Below are 15,174 nucleotides of genomic sequence, written 5' to 3'. Positions count from 1 at the left end.
GCGAGAGCCAAGTCTAAATGAGGCCAGATGTGTGGCTGATTCTGTATAATTAAGCCCTTCGTGCTCTGGTCACGTTGAGGCCCACATCCTTCACTTCAACAATATTGGTGTAATTAATCCTCTGATTAAATGCATTGATACCAGGAGTTTTGACAGGCTTGCACAAGCGCTAAACACATAATACCCACAAACCCCACTGCCAGGGAAGGTACCTGGGACCGAGCTGGGATGGCAGTATTAACTCTGCTTAATACCCAGGGAGGAAGAAGGAAGCCATCCGTAGGTCTTGCACAAGAACTTGGAAGACCAGGCAGTCTACTGGGCTCATCCTGGCCAGAGCTAGGAAGACCTCAGAAGCTGCTAACCAACACCACCCCACCTTCAGGCAATAGAACAGCACACAGCCCTAGATATCTGGGGTTTTAGGGTTTTGTCTTGGTGCCATTTTCCAGAAATTGCTTTCTTTTTTTCAGGAGTAGAGACGCTGTGAGGGCAGGAAGTTTCAGTGATGGCAAAAAGCCCAGACCTCTTCCCTCCCTTGCTTCAGCCAGGGGGACGAGGGGTCCAGGATTGGTCTCTCCTGGGGCAGGAGGAGCCTTCAGAAGAAGGGAGTCCTTCCCTCCAAAGCTCCTATTAGAAGGCACTCTCACCACCTCCCACTCCATCCCCACACTATAGATCAACAATCAAGATAATTTGGCAATGATTATTAGTTGCTAGGGAGCTATAATTTTTCCCAGGCCTATGCCTGATCTCTGTGCATCTCCAAACATACATCCAGACACTGAGACCCCAGAGCGTGTGCTGCTCATGCCATTCAACCTCAGACCATCAAGCCACAGATCAGTAATCTTGATGCTCCAGTCACACCCAACGAGCTACTGCAAATCTGACCCCCAGCAGAGGGAGAGGCCCCAGGCCCAGGAAAGCCTAGAAAGGCAAGTGTTGAATCAAACTCAACAGGTTCATACCAAAAAACAGACAAAGAAAGAATTAGCAAACACCTGGGTTTTTTCTTGGTTTCGAACGACAAAACTAAGCCTCTGATGGGAAGTTAGTAGATCTTCATAACAAAGTGGGTTATGTTCTCCCCCTTCCCAGCCCTAGACCCAGGGAAACCTGGCAACCCAGTGGTGGATTCCCCTTCTCCTATGGCATCAAAGGGGAATATTCAGTTTTCCAAATTGCTTTTGGGGAGACTTCTGTAGAATTTTACCTTTGAGGACAGTCTTGGCATCAAAGCCCCAAGGCAGCCCAGGGCCACAGAGGTGCCCCCTACCAAGGCCAGATCCCCTACGCCTCCTCCTGCCCTGCACACAGGCTGCCACTCCAGGGTTGCCTTCTCAGCTCTGCCCCAGTCCACAGCAGTTACCTTGGCACTGGGCAGAGCGGTAAGCACTTAATTGCCACATTAAGAAAGGGGGATGTAAGAAACAAAGGTAATTGTGTTGGCAGCTGGAAGCTTCCTTTCCTGGCAACGGTGACAGCCAAACCAAGCCCGGAGAAGCGGCTGCCTCCCCTCCTGCCAAGCTGATGGACACAAACAAACCGCCATCCAAACGGCACGCGTGCGGCGTCCAAAACCCCAGGCTGCTGCGACAGGCAGCCCCGCCAGCAGCACGCACATCCTGGGAATGCCCGACATGCCAGCCCGGCCATTGTGCGCAGTCAGTCGGCCCCTGGTCCAGCGGGGGCCCTGCGCCCTGCTGATTCAACTGTTGTTTCCTGTCGCTTGCCCTGTATTAGCATTATTTTTGGAGAGGCCCCATTATTCTCCATAATCCTCACTTCAGTCAGTTCGGCCAACTCTATTGTCCTGCCTGTGTCTGGGTGGCCAGAGTATAAAAATATTCCAGTCACAAAACATATTAAACACAAAAGGTTCTAGAGAGCCCATGCCTGGGCACACTCACGCCTCCTAATGCACACGATTTACCTATCAGGAGGTTTTGGCCAGGTGGCAAAAGAAAGGACAACTATCCTACAGCACCTAAGCTAAGACTTCAGTCATAGAAAGCAATCAAGTCTGCAGGGCTTGACACGTCAAGAGAGCCCGATCTGGTAACAAAGGGTGATTTCCTCATCAAAGCCCACCTCAAAGGCTCACCACGGGGCACCAAAGCTCATATCCAGGTTTGAGACTGTCAACGAGAAGCCCCTACCTCCTCTCCCAGCATTACTCTTACCTGTTGGAAAAGCATCTCACTGATAATTAAATGCACCAGTTACAAAAGGGTGGCAAGGTTAATAGATAGAATACCAAGAAGCCAGCCAAGCACAACGGTCCGGTTCACACAGAGCAAGCCCGAACAAGAAGCCTTTCTACTTATTTACCAAAACTGCATGAAAACTAGGCTGAGCTGGTAGAGGACTCTGAAGGTCTGACTCTTTATGTACCCATTCAACCACTGGGAGCCACTGGTGTAGCTGCTTCCCTGCACACGCACTACACCAAGGCTAGAAGTCATTGATGCCATAGAAATTGGCCATGAGGTTTCCACGGTCCACACAGTGATCAGAAGGCACAACACAGCCACTCGGCCTCCTGCATCAAAGCAAAAGTGAGACAGTTCTGAACCCAAGACTGGCCTCCATTTCTACCATGATTCTGAAATTGCCACTTTCCATGCATCCAATACATCTTCCAACAATTGGAAGACAAAGTTTGTATTATTCTATTTTTAAAAAATATTTAAGAGCTGGAGCCAAGTGTCACTTCTCTCAGCGGCTTGAAGCCTTATCCTTAGAGGTTTCTTCTGGGTAGGGGGTGGTCCAGGAACATGCCTCTAGAAATCTACCAAGAGAATTCACAGGAACATTTGCTCTTATGTACAACAATGCTAACCGTATGCACATCAAGAGATTATGCACTCTTATAAGACATCTTTCAAGTGTGATATTGGGACCAACCTCTGGCTTTCCTTCTACAATGGGGCTAGGGGATGCTATGAATCTGGCCAAGGCCTTTATGTGCATTCTTGTTTTCAGAGCAGGAACATGAAAGCTGTTTCATGAATCACTTTCTTCATGCTAAACTTCCCACATGCCTCCTATCTGAAAGGTCCTTGAAGGCACCACATTTTGGTGTAAAGATTTTCGGCAGCATTCAGACTGCTGGTGTTCTGGGAGGCAACATGCTTATAAGTTGCTGCTGACTTTTTACCCACCCAACTTCCCCAATAGCTCCTTTGCTAAAAAGTCAATGCTTTCTAAAAATGTTTAAGTCCCTGTAGAATTATGAGTATAGAATCAGTGGGTTGCAAACTCATTTAAGTACTGAAGGTCTGAATAAGGTGCTAAGTAACAAGACAGCAAGGAAAATGAAAAAGATTACATCTGCAAGGAAAAAAAATACACACACACAGGGTGGCTATAAAGTTCATGTGCGATTTAAAATCACGTGCAATTTACTTTATAGCCACCCTGTATATTAGAAACCAACTACCTGGAATAGGGATTCCATTTGGGAGTAGCCATTCTGCAGATAAGTAACCTTTTCAAAAAGCTCAAGCACAGCTCCACTTTCCCCAATCCTAGTGCTATAATGCAGACACGTCATTTCCTCACTTGCTTGAGGCAGGTTTCTTAGTGTAAAAGGTGTTTTTTCTGCATGCAAAAAGTCCCTTGCTGTGAGCATGTACACACGCGTACTGCTTGTATATATGCTGACCACACAGACAGGTTACAAATCCTGGCTGCAGGCAGAAGCCAGCTCAGTTGAGAGCCGCATCCCACTGTCTTCCACATGCCTACACCATTTCTACAGAAGCTCAGGAACCAGAAAAGACAGAAGGCATAAAAGACAAGGACTAGACAATTACATTCTGTGACTAATATCATGGCAGTTGAACTCCCAACTCCCACCAACTGCTCATTGAGGCTTAAGTGTCAAGGGGGCCAAAGCTGGCATCTCTTATAATCAAGAATCACATTTCATTGGATTTTTCTATAAAAAAAAATTAAGGTGATCTCAGTAAATCTTTTAATAGGGTCAATGGTATTTAAATATGAGGCTAATGATCCAGATACCCCAACAGCTTCCCCCAGACTTTCCCCAGGTTCATTATAGTCTAGGGCCACCAGTCCAACAATATAGCTGACTGGAGTTCTGAGGCTCCCAAAAAGCTTTTGAGGATGGGTAGTGGTAATTACCCTAATGCATTTTTAATAAGCAGGCACCACTGGGATTTAGCAGTAATATGGGGAGGTAGAAATTAACCATTTCAGTGATTTATAAGTGGTTATTCCCAAATCATTTTTTGTTAAGCTCAATTACCTCTCACAATGATGTTCTTATCACTTGGTCCCCAAAACTAGGAATCAAATCAGTCAAGCCCCTCAGATTAGCTACCACAAAGCTAGGGCAAAGATGCCAAGTGGGCATACTTAGTTATGACATGGCAGGCAAGAGCACCTCTACAAAGAGTGACGTGCACACTGGAACGTGGACTGCATTTCATATCTGAACAAATCGTTTCCTCTTCTTCCTCTCCAGAGCATGAATAGTTGCTTGATTGGGGTTATAATTCCAAACAAAAGGCAGGAATTACATGACCTTCTATATTGACCTACCCCTGCTCTCTGCACCCTAGCTCTTCCAGCGTCAGCAAATCACTCACAAACGGTAACTGCCACTGCCTAGGGGTTGGGAACTTAGGTGGCTGGGAGTCCAAGGTGGTTTAGAGGTTTTTTTTTTTTTTTTTAAGCCCTATATCCTTTTATTACCTTTTGAGTTCTGTGTCAGTTATGACCGATTCAAGAAACCCACACTTAATAGTTAATTGCCAAACTAAATGAAGCCGTGCTCCCTACTTCAACACTTGCTCAACTAATCTAAGTGCTTTCAGTTAAGTTTTACACTCATCCAGGAATCATTCTTGAAAGTTATGGACTGTCATGATTCTCCAACCACATTCTGAAAAATAAAAACACACCTAAACTCTAATTTCTCTTGGGAAGTAAAGCTTATGTTTCACAGGAGGCCTTTTGGGGGCAGCTGGGTGGAGACTTGTTTATGAGTGATACACACATTTGGCTCAACTTCAAAAGAACCACATTCTCAGTGTTCCCCCACTAGAAAAGCCCAGAGTTTTAATGATTGGTGACCCAGGGGGGGCAATGCAAATCAATTGCCTCTGCTACCCTCCCACACCATTGCTGCTCCTTTTTCACGGACAACTCTCCGGCCAAGTGTCAAAAAGGGACAGGCACACCTTGTAGATCACTTTTCCCCAGCCAGTCTAGGCAGTAAGTCTCCCTGGTTTCATCAAGCCATCCTCTGACCCTATTCTCCAAAATAAACCTCAGCCAGGCTGCTGCTTTTCCACATCACTAATAAGATTCCTTTTATGGTCTTGTGAAAAGCGAGGGGCTCGGACTGATCCTCCAGAGGGTGGAACCACCTGCAGGCCCCTTCCCCCTGAACTCCAAACACACATTCAAGGGCAGTCAGCATTGACGGTCAGCTTGGGCCCAGCCAGATTTAAAGGTGGCCAACCTCTTTAGCTTAAAGTTCTCCCTAATAGGGGATTAACAAACAAGATAAACACTTTCTAAAAATGAAATCCCAAGACAGTAACAGCCTTTGGACTTCAAGAGAACTTCACAAACCACATGGTGTTTTCTTTCAGTTTTTTAAAGGGTCTTTTTAATAAAGACCCTTTTAATGGCATGTTTTTGATAACTGTCTTATCTCATCCATGCAGAGGATACTCTATAAAGACAGCTGCTATAAACGTGCACATTAAGAGCCACCCCAAGCTTCACACAAACCTAGCCAGACCCTCTGGGTTCCTCTCTTCCCAGAGCTGCGAATCACAGCCTAAACCCACGGACAGGAGGCAGCAGAGTGCGCCCCATCAGAGCACGTGGTAGTGGAAGGCAATCCTCTGGGGTACGGAGCTCCCTCCTCTCAACACCCACTCTCCAGGCACAGACTGGGCCAAGCCCCAGTCCTGGCAATGAGTCATGCCTCTTGGACAGAGGGAGCCAGGCAGAGGGCACACCCCCAACATTTCCCTTTCCTCTCCTTCTGCAATCGCACCCATCTTCCTTCCACCCATTTTGGGATGTTGCAAGGGCCTCCGCTTCAGGGTCTGCCAGCTGGCCTGGGCCTGGAGCTGATCTGGGGGCGGTGTATGGGGGTGAGGGTCTATGCATTCCCACCCGCAGGCATTACCTCCAAGAAGCCGCCCCTTCCAAGCCTTGGCACTGCCCCCGAAGCCTTGCCGGGCTTTGCGCCCGCCCTTCCCGGGGAAGTTTGCAAACACAGCTGTTCCAGAGCCGGGGAACCACTGGAAGTGAGGCCACAAGACTTACACCACGCGGGGGCGGGGGCAGGAAGGGGCTGGCAGGGAGCGAGGCCCCAGAGAAACCCCCCCCAGCGGCGGCCGCCCCCGGGCCCTAGAGCATAGTCCTGAGAGCGCCCCCGCAAACACCAAAATCTCCCGGGGAGCAGCGGGAAACGGACTCCCCCCACACCCTCCAGGAAGGACACACCCGCCCTCCAGGCCGTTCACGGGAAAGGGGAGGTTGCCAATTTGTACAGTGTTCGCAAGCCAGAACCGCGCCGAGTCGCCTTCCATGGCACACAGGTTTCATTGGTTATAGAAATCAGCTACAACGATCTCCTGGTTGGGGAACGTAGCGCTGGGGGTCGGGTGGGGCGCCACCCTGGGAACTTCAAGTTGCATGTTTAAGCCAGTTTTCCTGGGAGTTTGGGACCCACGATCCTTTTCTGGGGTCCCCACTTTTGTGCGCTAAGGAAATAGCGAGAATGGGACCCGCCTCAGCTGGTCCTGCCGAGTTCTAACTATAGGCTCGGCTCCCTAACCCGCCGCCTCGAGAGACTTTCCCTGTTAGCGCCTAAGTTTCATTTCAAGCCAAGGCCATTTAAATCTCTCTCTTAAGGTAAGGCAGGGCAGGCCAGGCGCGGGTTCACGTCTGTGCTCAGCCTCCTGCCCTCAGGCGGTCACTCACCGGCCAGGCGAAACTGAAGGGCAACACTATGCGGTTGCGGTCGTTGCTGCGGCTGGCCTTGAGGTTGAAGGTGTTGCCCCCGATGACAGGCGTGGACCCCGAGCCGAAGCTGCAGGGTCCCCCGGCCGTGACGCGAGACTGATACTCCTTGAGGCACACTTTAAAGTACGTGTCGCACTCGTCGCGGGTGCACTTGCGGTCTCCCGGGTTCCGGGCGCCGCCGCAGCAGTTCCCGTTCTGCAGCTCCCCGTTCACGTTCTGCATGGACAAGATCTCCAACTCGAACTGACCCGAGGCCCCGCACACCTGCCGGAGAGGGAGGGAGAGAGGGAGCAAGGTCAGCGCGGAAAGAAACTGTTTCTCTCAAGTGTGAAGGGGGCTACTTCCCTCCCCGCCCGCCCCAACGAGCCGTCGGCTCCAAGTGAAAATTATTTTGCAAAACTAGCTTTAAGGACTCAATTTGTTTTTGGGGCCGGGAAAAAAAAAAAAAAAAGCGTGAGGGAGAAGTCTGACGACTGCCGGAGGGGGGACAAGATTTGCGCGAAGGCGCCACTGCCCCGCTTGGAGGACCCACACTAGTTGGGCCCAGGCTCCCGAGGGGGCAACTGGCGCGCTCAGCCCAGGTGCAGCCTCCTTGGGCGCAGTGGCCCAGCCCGGGAGTCGGGCGCCTGAGGGCTCCAGAGCCTACTCGTGGGGCTCAACCACCAGCGTCCAGGGAGCCGCGAGAAAAAGGAGAGGATCGCCGGGAGGGAGGTCCAGAGAGAGGTTCCTACCTTGGCTCGCAGGGCACAGAGGAGGGCGAGCAGGAGGCTCAGGGGGCACCCGGGCCGGCCGCGCGTCCGTGGGGACCGCATCGCTGCGCCGCGCGCCGCGGGCACTCGGTACGCCGCCGCTGCTGCTCGCGCTGGTACTCCTGCCGGTGCTGCCGTCGCCGCTGCCCCTGCGGCCGCCGCGTCCCGGCTCTAATATACTCCGCCGATTGGAGCATGCACGACTGGAAAACAACACCACTTTTCAAAAGCTCTTTCAAGAGCGGCCGGTTCCAGAAGGCAAAGAGCCCGGCCTCCTTTTATTATTCTGATAGCTCCTTTGAGGCGCTTCCCTCCTCTTCCACCTCCCGGCTTTCTTTCCTTCTCTAGCGCTCCCCTTCTTTTATTATTATGATTATGTGCAGCCTTTTATTCCCTTTCAGATCAGCTGCACAGAAAGGGGGGAGGGAGGGAAGAAAAAAAAAAACCGAGCCTAGCTCGCGGGCCGGTTGCAGGTAACACAATGACGCGTGCCTGCCCGGCTCTCGGAGAGGGACCCGAAGAGCCCGTCTGGCGGCCGCGGCCGGGACTGGCCACCTCTACCCAGGACGCCTAGCAAGGCGCATGCGCGCTTATTAATATTCATAAGGGGCGTGACCACCAGAACATGCTCCTCCCCTTCACGTTGATGGGCAGCGGGGACAGCGGGGAGGAACTTGGAAGGGACTGGGGCTCGGGGACGCGCAGGGTGGTGTAGACGACTAAGGGCCCCACGCAGACCCCCGCCCGCGGGATCTTTGGGCCCAACGGGAAGGAATCGCTATTCTGGGATGTTTGGGCGCCCCAAGCAGGGACCCGCTCCTCAAGCGCCCCGGGTCGGGCACCTTTGCCTGCACGTCTAGGGCCCAGGTGTAGGCGCCGGGACGCTGGCGGAGCGGTGGAAGCAGGACAGCTTCCGCCTTCCGAGCTGCCTGCGTCAGCTGCGGCTTTCGCCCCAGGAGAGGAGGGCCAGCCCGCTTCCCGCGAGCGAGCGAGCGAGCCGCCCTAAGCTTTCTGCTGGCGGCAGAGGCGGTGGCGGCGGCGGCGAGGCTGGCGCGTTTGCCGCCGTCTGCTATCCCCGCGGAGGCGACCTGGGCAGACGCTGTTGGGAACTTTGAAAAACTTTCCTGGAGCCAGACTCGCCGCAGATTCGAGGGGAAGCCTAGGCTGCTTCCCTCCCCCTCCCAGAGCTGAGTCTGCGGAGCTTGGGAGGATTCCCAGCTTCCTTTCCAAACCGCGCCAAGGCAGAGGCGCGGGAAAACCGGGGGTAGAGGGCGGCGGGCACGCCAGGTCCCCAACTCAGACTTTGGGAATGGAAGGCTGAGATGCTGGTGGGCTTGGACCCCTCCCTGCCCCGCCGCCCCGGGCCGCAGTGCCGGGATTGCACCTGTAGGCGGCCTCCGAGCAGCTCTCTGGGTGGCAAGAGATGGGCCTGGAAGGGACTGTCTAACCATCCTCCCAGCAGCAGAACTTGGCTTCTCTGGGGTGGCGGTGGAAACCGATCCTGTTTTCCACCTTGAAGCGATCCTTGCAATTAACAGCTCCTGGTCACAATCAAGATCAAAGAAAACCTGTGGGCTGGCAGAAGCCTCTTTTCCAGTGGCCTCACTGCTGCAATTGAGGGGATCTCTTTAAGAAAACACGGAGTTTTGGTTTTTTTTTTCAAAATATAAAAAAATTTAATTTTATTTCAAATTAAACCCAAAAGGGGACGGTAGTCGGAAGAGTGACAGGGCAGTTTCCTCATTTAGTGGCTCTGTTACACGCAGAAAATCGTGACTGTTTGGGGATTGGAGTCCTTCTGGGCTGTGAAGTGAGGTGGGCTGCACTGGGTCAAGGGAAAATATTTTCCAACTTGCTGAATTATGAGAGCATAACAGGATGGGTGTTTGTAGTCATCTACTTACTGTATTTGATGGGAGGTTCAATATGAACAATATTTTCAGTGCCAGAACTCGTCATTCTGGAGAATAAAATAAGGCCATTAACTTAACCTGTTTACATAGGTTCAAAGCTACCAAAGATGTTTAGGAACCTTGGCATTTCAACAGCCCCCAAAATGCTTCTAAGAACGGTGTCTTCTTCATAGTAATGTGTCCTATCTTGAGCTTCAGGGAAAGAATTCATCCCTGGAAGGGACCTATCCAAGAACTGACCAAGTTTAGAGTTGGTCATGTACGCAGCTGGCAAAGGTAGCAGTAATCTGGGTGTTTTCATGTCTCCCAGCCTCTCCTCCTCTCCCCCAGTTACCCTAAATGCAAAGCATCCAGTTGTCAACTGGCTACTTTTCTCACTGAAGTTCCATGAACAGCATTGTCTCCAACATTCTGTCCTATCCCCATTGCTATCCCCATATCTCCTTGCGTTGGGGATAAATATGTAGTGGTTTAAAAGCAAATGCTGGTGCTTTAAAAAACAAAGACTGGTGTGGTTGTAAAATGCACACTCTTGGGAGTTCACATGTCTGAACTGGTTTTAATTCTGTGCCCTGCCCCCCCACCCCCCTCAGGAAGGGGGCTAAGGAGCCAGGCCTTTAGGTGAAGAGCTTAGACCCAGCCAGCTGGGCTTCATGGGAGCTTACTACCTGAGTTTGCAGGTGCCTCCAGGTTGCCATCTGGGCTGGGTGTAAGTGTAAGCTGGGGTCAGGGGCGGTCCACCAGTGAATTCGGTCCACTTGACAATAAGAAAGAGAATATAGATTTCTAAGCCATTAAAACTCCCTGATTAACGCTAACAGGAAAGTCAGATCACTAATAAACACAAAATTCTCACGTCAAATAGCACAGAGTCCCTCAACCTTCTTGAGCCTGGGAACCCACTTTTAGAGAAGACAGTTGTGACTCGAAGGGATTCTTCTGAAAATTTTCAGTTGGGGTTCTTCCTACTAATTGGGACTCCCCCAAAAAGCCACTCACGTTCATTGCTACAGACACTGAGTGGAAGTTCTATCTTCTGCTTCCTTGAAGGCAGTTCTCAGCCCTGCTCCCTAGAGAATGGGGAACTGTTGCTGAAAGAACTCAGATGTGGAGAGTCCCCCTAGGCCAAACCTGTATCCTTCCTTTGGTACAGCCTTCCAAGTATACACAAACATTACAGAAAAAGTGTTCTAATGAAGAATGCTAACTTTGGTCCTCATGCCTACACCTGAGAGAAGGGGAGAGGCTTACAGACAAGTTACTATCTGACCTGTCTTATGTGGCCAAATCATAACCTTCCTTGAATAGCTTTCTCCTTTAATTTTAAAAACATGATGCTGGGTGGCACCCGTAGCCCAGTGGGTAGGTCGCTGGCCATATACACCTGAGCTGGTGGGTCTGAACCCTGCCCGGGCCAGCTAAATAATGACAACTGCAACAACAACAATAAAGTAACCAGGCATTGTGGCAGGCACCTGTAGTCCCAGCTGCTTGGGAGGCTAAGGCAAAAGAAGTGCTTGAGCCCAAGAGTTTGAGGTTGCTGTGAGCTGTGATGCCACAGCACACTACTGGGGGTGACAGCTTGAGACTTTGTCTCAAAAAACAAAAAAAACCATGATGCTTCATTTTTCTTTTTCCCACAACACTTGCCCCACCTTTACTGAATCATCAAGCTACATAAGGTGTATTTAAACTTTTAATCAACTGAAATCCCTTGTTAACGTTGTGATAAAAAATCAGCTAATCAAAATTTTTATTGAGAACTGCTGTTAGAAGCATTAGCATGAATGATCTAAAAAATATGCTTGTGTGTAAATGCTTGACAAAAAATAAAAATGAAGAACGCTGAGTGAAATAAGCTAGACACAAACTACTACTTGCTGTATAAATCCGATTATGTGGAGTTATAGAACAGGTAAAACTAATCCATGGTGAAAAATTCACAAGAATGATTTTGCGGGAGCTGGGAGAGTAGAGATTAACTGGGATGGATTTGAAGCTCTTCTAGGGATTGGGTAAGGTAATGTTCTGTACTTGAGAGGGGTTGGGCTGCACAGGTGCACAAATTTGTCCAAGCTCATTGAATAGTAGATTTGACAGGTGCATATTGTTATATGTTCAAAAGAGAAAGAAAGTATAAACAAATATTCGCCTCCAGTTACGTTAATGTTGATGCATTCAGGGAGAAGTGAAACAACATCTACAATTTACTATGAAATGCATAAAACATTAGCGGGATTAGAGAAGATGGCTGGGTAGAGTGGCTTCTGCTAAAGCAAAATAGTAAAGTATTATGATAGAATTTAGGTGTTACAGTATATTCAGTGCAAAACTCTTCCCAATTTATGTTTAAAAATTTCTCATTGCAAAATGTTGGAGAAAATAGTCATTGGTGTGCCAAATATTGTGCAGGGTACCAAGAATATGGTGGGTGAGACTAAAATACAGGATGTACGTGCTAAAGAACGGAGGATGTGTTTGTAAGGAATGCTGATGGGGAGATGGTAGTAGTGAATGAATGGAAGGTAGTTCTTTTCTCCATTCCTTTTCTCCCTAATTTCTTTCTTCATTCCAATAAGTAAGGAAGATCCACGTTGTAGAGAAGGGGCATGTAAAATATTCGTTGATATCTTCCTTGTTTTCTATTTGAACACTACAGAGAAGTTAACACCAGTTCACAAGTCCTAGTCCACAGATACGATATCTTTCTGTTCCTTTCCAGCAAAGTCAAAGGGTGATCTTGTGTCCTGCAAGCTTTTCTCTTGTTTCTCTTGTGACCACCTCAGAAACTTGGCCGAATCTCCCATGAACCAGCCCAGCCAGCTCTCTAAGAAAGGTCAGCCTCTAAACATCTGAATATACAGATATCTTCATGAACTATTCACCTTCTTACACAAGAAATTCTGCAAAACTAAAAACCCCCCAAACAAACCAGGTCACAAGTTGATTCATTCAAACAGAAATTGAGTAGGTGCAGCAATTTTTTCCCAAAACTTCATTTTACATTCACAAGAAATGGGAATTATTTTTTTGCAAACCAAAACTATGAATTTCTTACATTATTGTCAGTAATTGTATGAATTTGTTTTACACACTGTCTTGGTTTTGCCTTGAGCCCAAGTATTTATGATTTTGCCAGCCCTGACCCCATCTTGTCTCAAGGTCATGTGGGAACCTACTAGGATGACAAAAGGTCACCCAAAACATGCAAAATCTAGGAACTAAGGGACTAATATCCTCATATTACTCCTTGAGTAAGAATCAAATATTCTTTGTGATCTTTTATTGAAGCTGATGTTGAGGGGTTTCCACTTATAAAATGTACTTTTTTTCTTAGAGTTCAGTCTTTTTATGAAAAAAAAAATCCAGGTGTAAATTACTATTAAGTTGGCATTCACAAAACAGCTGTAAATGATTCATTTACCTCCTTTTTTATGGTGCTGACATAGTGACACTTATGTTCTACGTACAGTACCTAAATTACGCGACCCACAGATATTCTGGGTTAGCATTTTTTAAACCAAATTGGCCCGTTTGTACAGTTGACTGATTTAAATGCAACGAATAATTTTCTATAATTGCAAAGTGTGACTGAGCTTTTACAAGCCTTTTCAAATGGCTCTAGAAATTATACTTCCAGAAGCAGGTAGCATTTGGAAACTGCCGCCCACAATACAATTTATTCCATGAGGACCTTTTCATCTTGCTTGCATTCAGCTTTTCCAAACACATACAAACCCAAATCTGCCTCCAGATCTAAAACAAATAAAAAAAATAAATAAAAGTAATTGTTGGAACTTGAGATAAGGAGAGTTACGTATATTCGGTAACCTGAGAAAAATTCAAAACATACATAAATGTGATAGCTGAAGAAAGGTGATTACACCTGCCAATGGCATGAAAGAAACAGGGCTTCAAATCACAGAATTTCATGTCTGGGTTAATGGCCCTCAATAAATTACAAGATTGTGTGTCTGTGTTTGACACTTTTATTCTCAAGCTGGTGGTGTATTTACTGATAGCTTTCTCTAAATGAGAAGTTATTAAAATAATCAAAAGTGGATGATGACAAGGCTTGTGTTTTTTTTTCTTCTTTAATTTTTTTTTTTTTTTGAGATTGGGTCTTGCTCTGTTGCCCAGGCTAGAGTGAAATAGTATTATTATAACTCACTGAAACCTCAAACTTCTGGATTCTAGCAATCCTTCTGCCTCAGCTTCACAAGTAGCTGGGAATACAGGTGAGTACCATCACAACCTGCTCCATTTTCAATTTATTATAGAGACAGAATTTTACTTTTGCTCAGACTGGTCTTGAACTCCTGGCTTTAAGCAATCCTCCTGCCTTGGCTTTCCAAAGTGCTGAGATTACAGACATGAGCCTTCACACCCAGCCTAAGTTTTCATTTTGAGGTAAATCATTGTTTCTATTATTGTTTTATGCCAAGGGCACTTAAGGATAGCTAAATAAGGACTCATTAGCTCGAGCATAGAAATATTGGCACAAGTACTACCTATACATTTCTAAATACTTAGGTACTGGGTCTAACATAGGTTTCCTGATACACAGATTTTCATAAGCATCACTCAGAAATAATTTCAGAGGCTCGGCGCCTGTGGCTCAAGCGGCTAAGGCGCCAGCCACATACACCTAAGGTGGCGGGTTCGAATCCCCAGCCGGGGCCCGCCAAACAACAATGATGGCTGCAACCAAAAAATGGCCAGGCGTTGTGGCGGGCGCCTGTAGTCCCAGCTACTTGGGAGGCTGAGGCAGGAGACTCGCTTGAGCCCAGGAGTTGGAGGTTGCTGTGAGCGTGATGCCATGGCACTCTACCCAGGGGGATAGCTTGAGGCTCCGTCTCAAATAAAAAAAAAAAAAAAAAAAAAAAAAAAAAAATAATTTCAGAGCAACATCAAAGATTCTTCTCTCTTTTGGAAATAAAGTCAAGGCACAGAAAACTTAGAATGTCTATAAAGAAGAGAGTTTAATTTCCAAAAGATGGTTATTTCCTCCACTGACATGATAACATTTTTAAAAATCCAGATTAAAAACTGGAGAAGTCAATTACACTATTTTAGGACAGTTCGTCAGATAATCATGTGAAAAGCAATTGAGGCTTTACTGGACCACACTGGTAACATGCCTTAAGTGCAATGAGGCTACTAAGAAGGGTTCCGCCTGCAGCGCTAACTATCCCAGAGCTGGCCAGCCCATGGTCTGAGGGATGTAGGGGGTTGGTCTTGTAGTGCCAGCATATTCTTCACTAGCCTTAGCACATCTGGAGGGTTCTACTCAGCTCTGGGCACTATTTTTTTTTTAATTGTAGTAAAATATATGTAACATAAAATTTACTATACTAACCATTTTTAAATTCAACAATATCAGTATATTCATGTTTATGCCACAATCTCCAGAGCGTTTTCATCTCGCAAACCTGAAACTCGATACCCATTAAAAAACAACTCAGGTGGCAGTATCCTCAAGGTTATCTGTG

General features: G+C 47.7%; 1 protein-coding gene across 1 annotated transcript in view; it reads right to left on the bottom strand.

Annotated features, from left to right (window-relative positions):
• Positions 1–8,345, bottom strand: part of JAG1 (jagged 1) — a 37,142-nt gene extending 28,797 nt beyond the window's left edge. Inside the window, exons 1-2 of the mRNA XM_003788012.3 lie at positions 7,752–8,345; positions 6,979–7,284 (exon numbers count right to left, since the gene is read on the bottom strand). Coding sequence (XP_003788060.1) covers positions 6,979–7,284; positions 7,752–7,832 — 387 coding nt within the window. The 5' untranslated portion in view covers positions 7,833–8,345. The remainder of the gene's footprint in view (positions 1–6,978; positions 7,285–7,751) is intronic.
• Positions 8,346–15,174: the final 6,829 nt, after the last annotated feature.

This window comes from Otolemur garnettii, unplaced genomic scaffold (assembly GCF_000181295.1).
Source record: "Otolemur garnettii isolate 467f Iridium unplaced genomic scaffold, OtoGar3 scaffold00025, whole genome shotgun sequence".
Lineage (NCBI taxonomy): Eukaryota > Metazoa > Chordata > Mammalia > Primates > Galagidae > Otolemur > Otolemur garnettii.
This window is presented reverse-complemented; position numbering and strand designations above follow the sequence as displayed.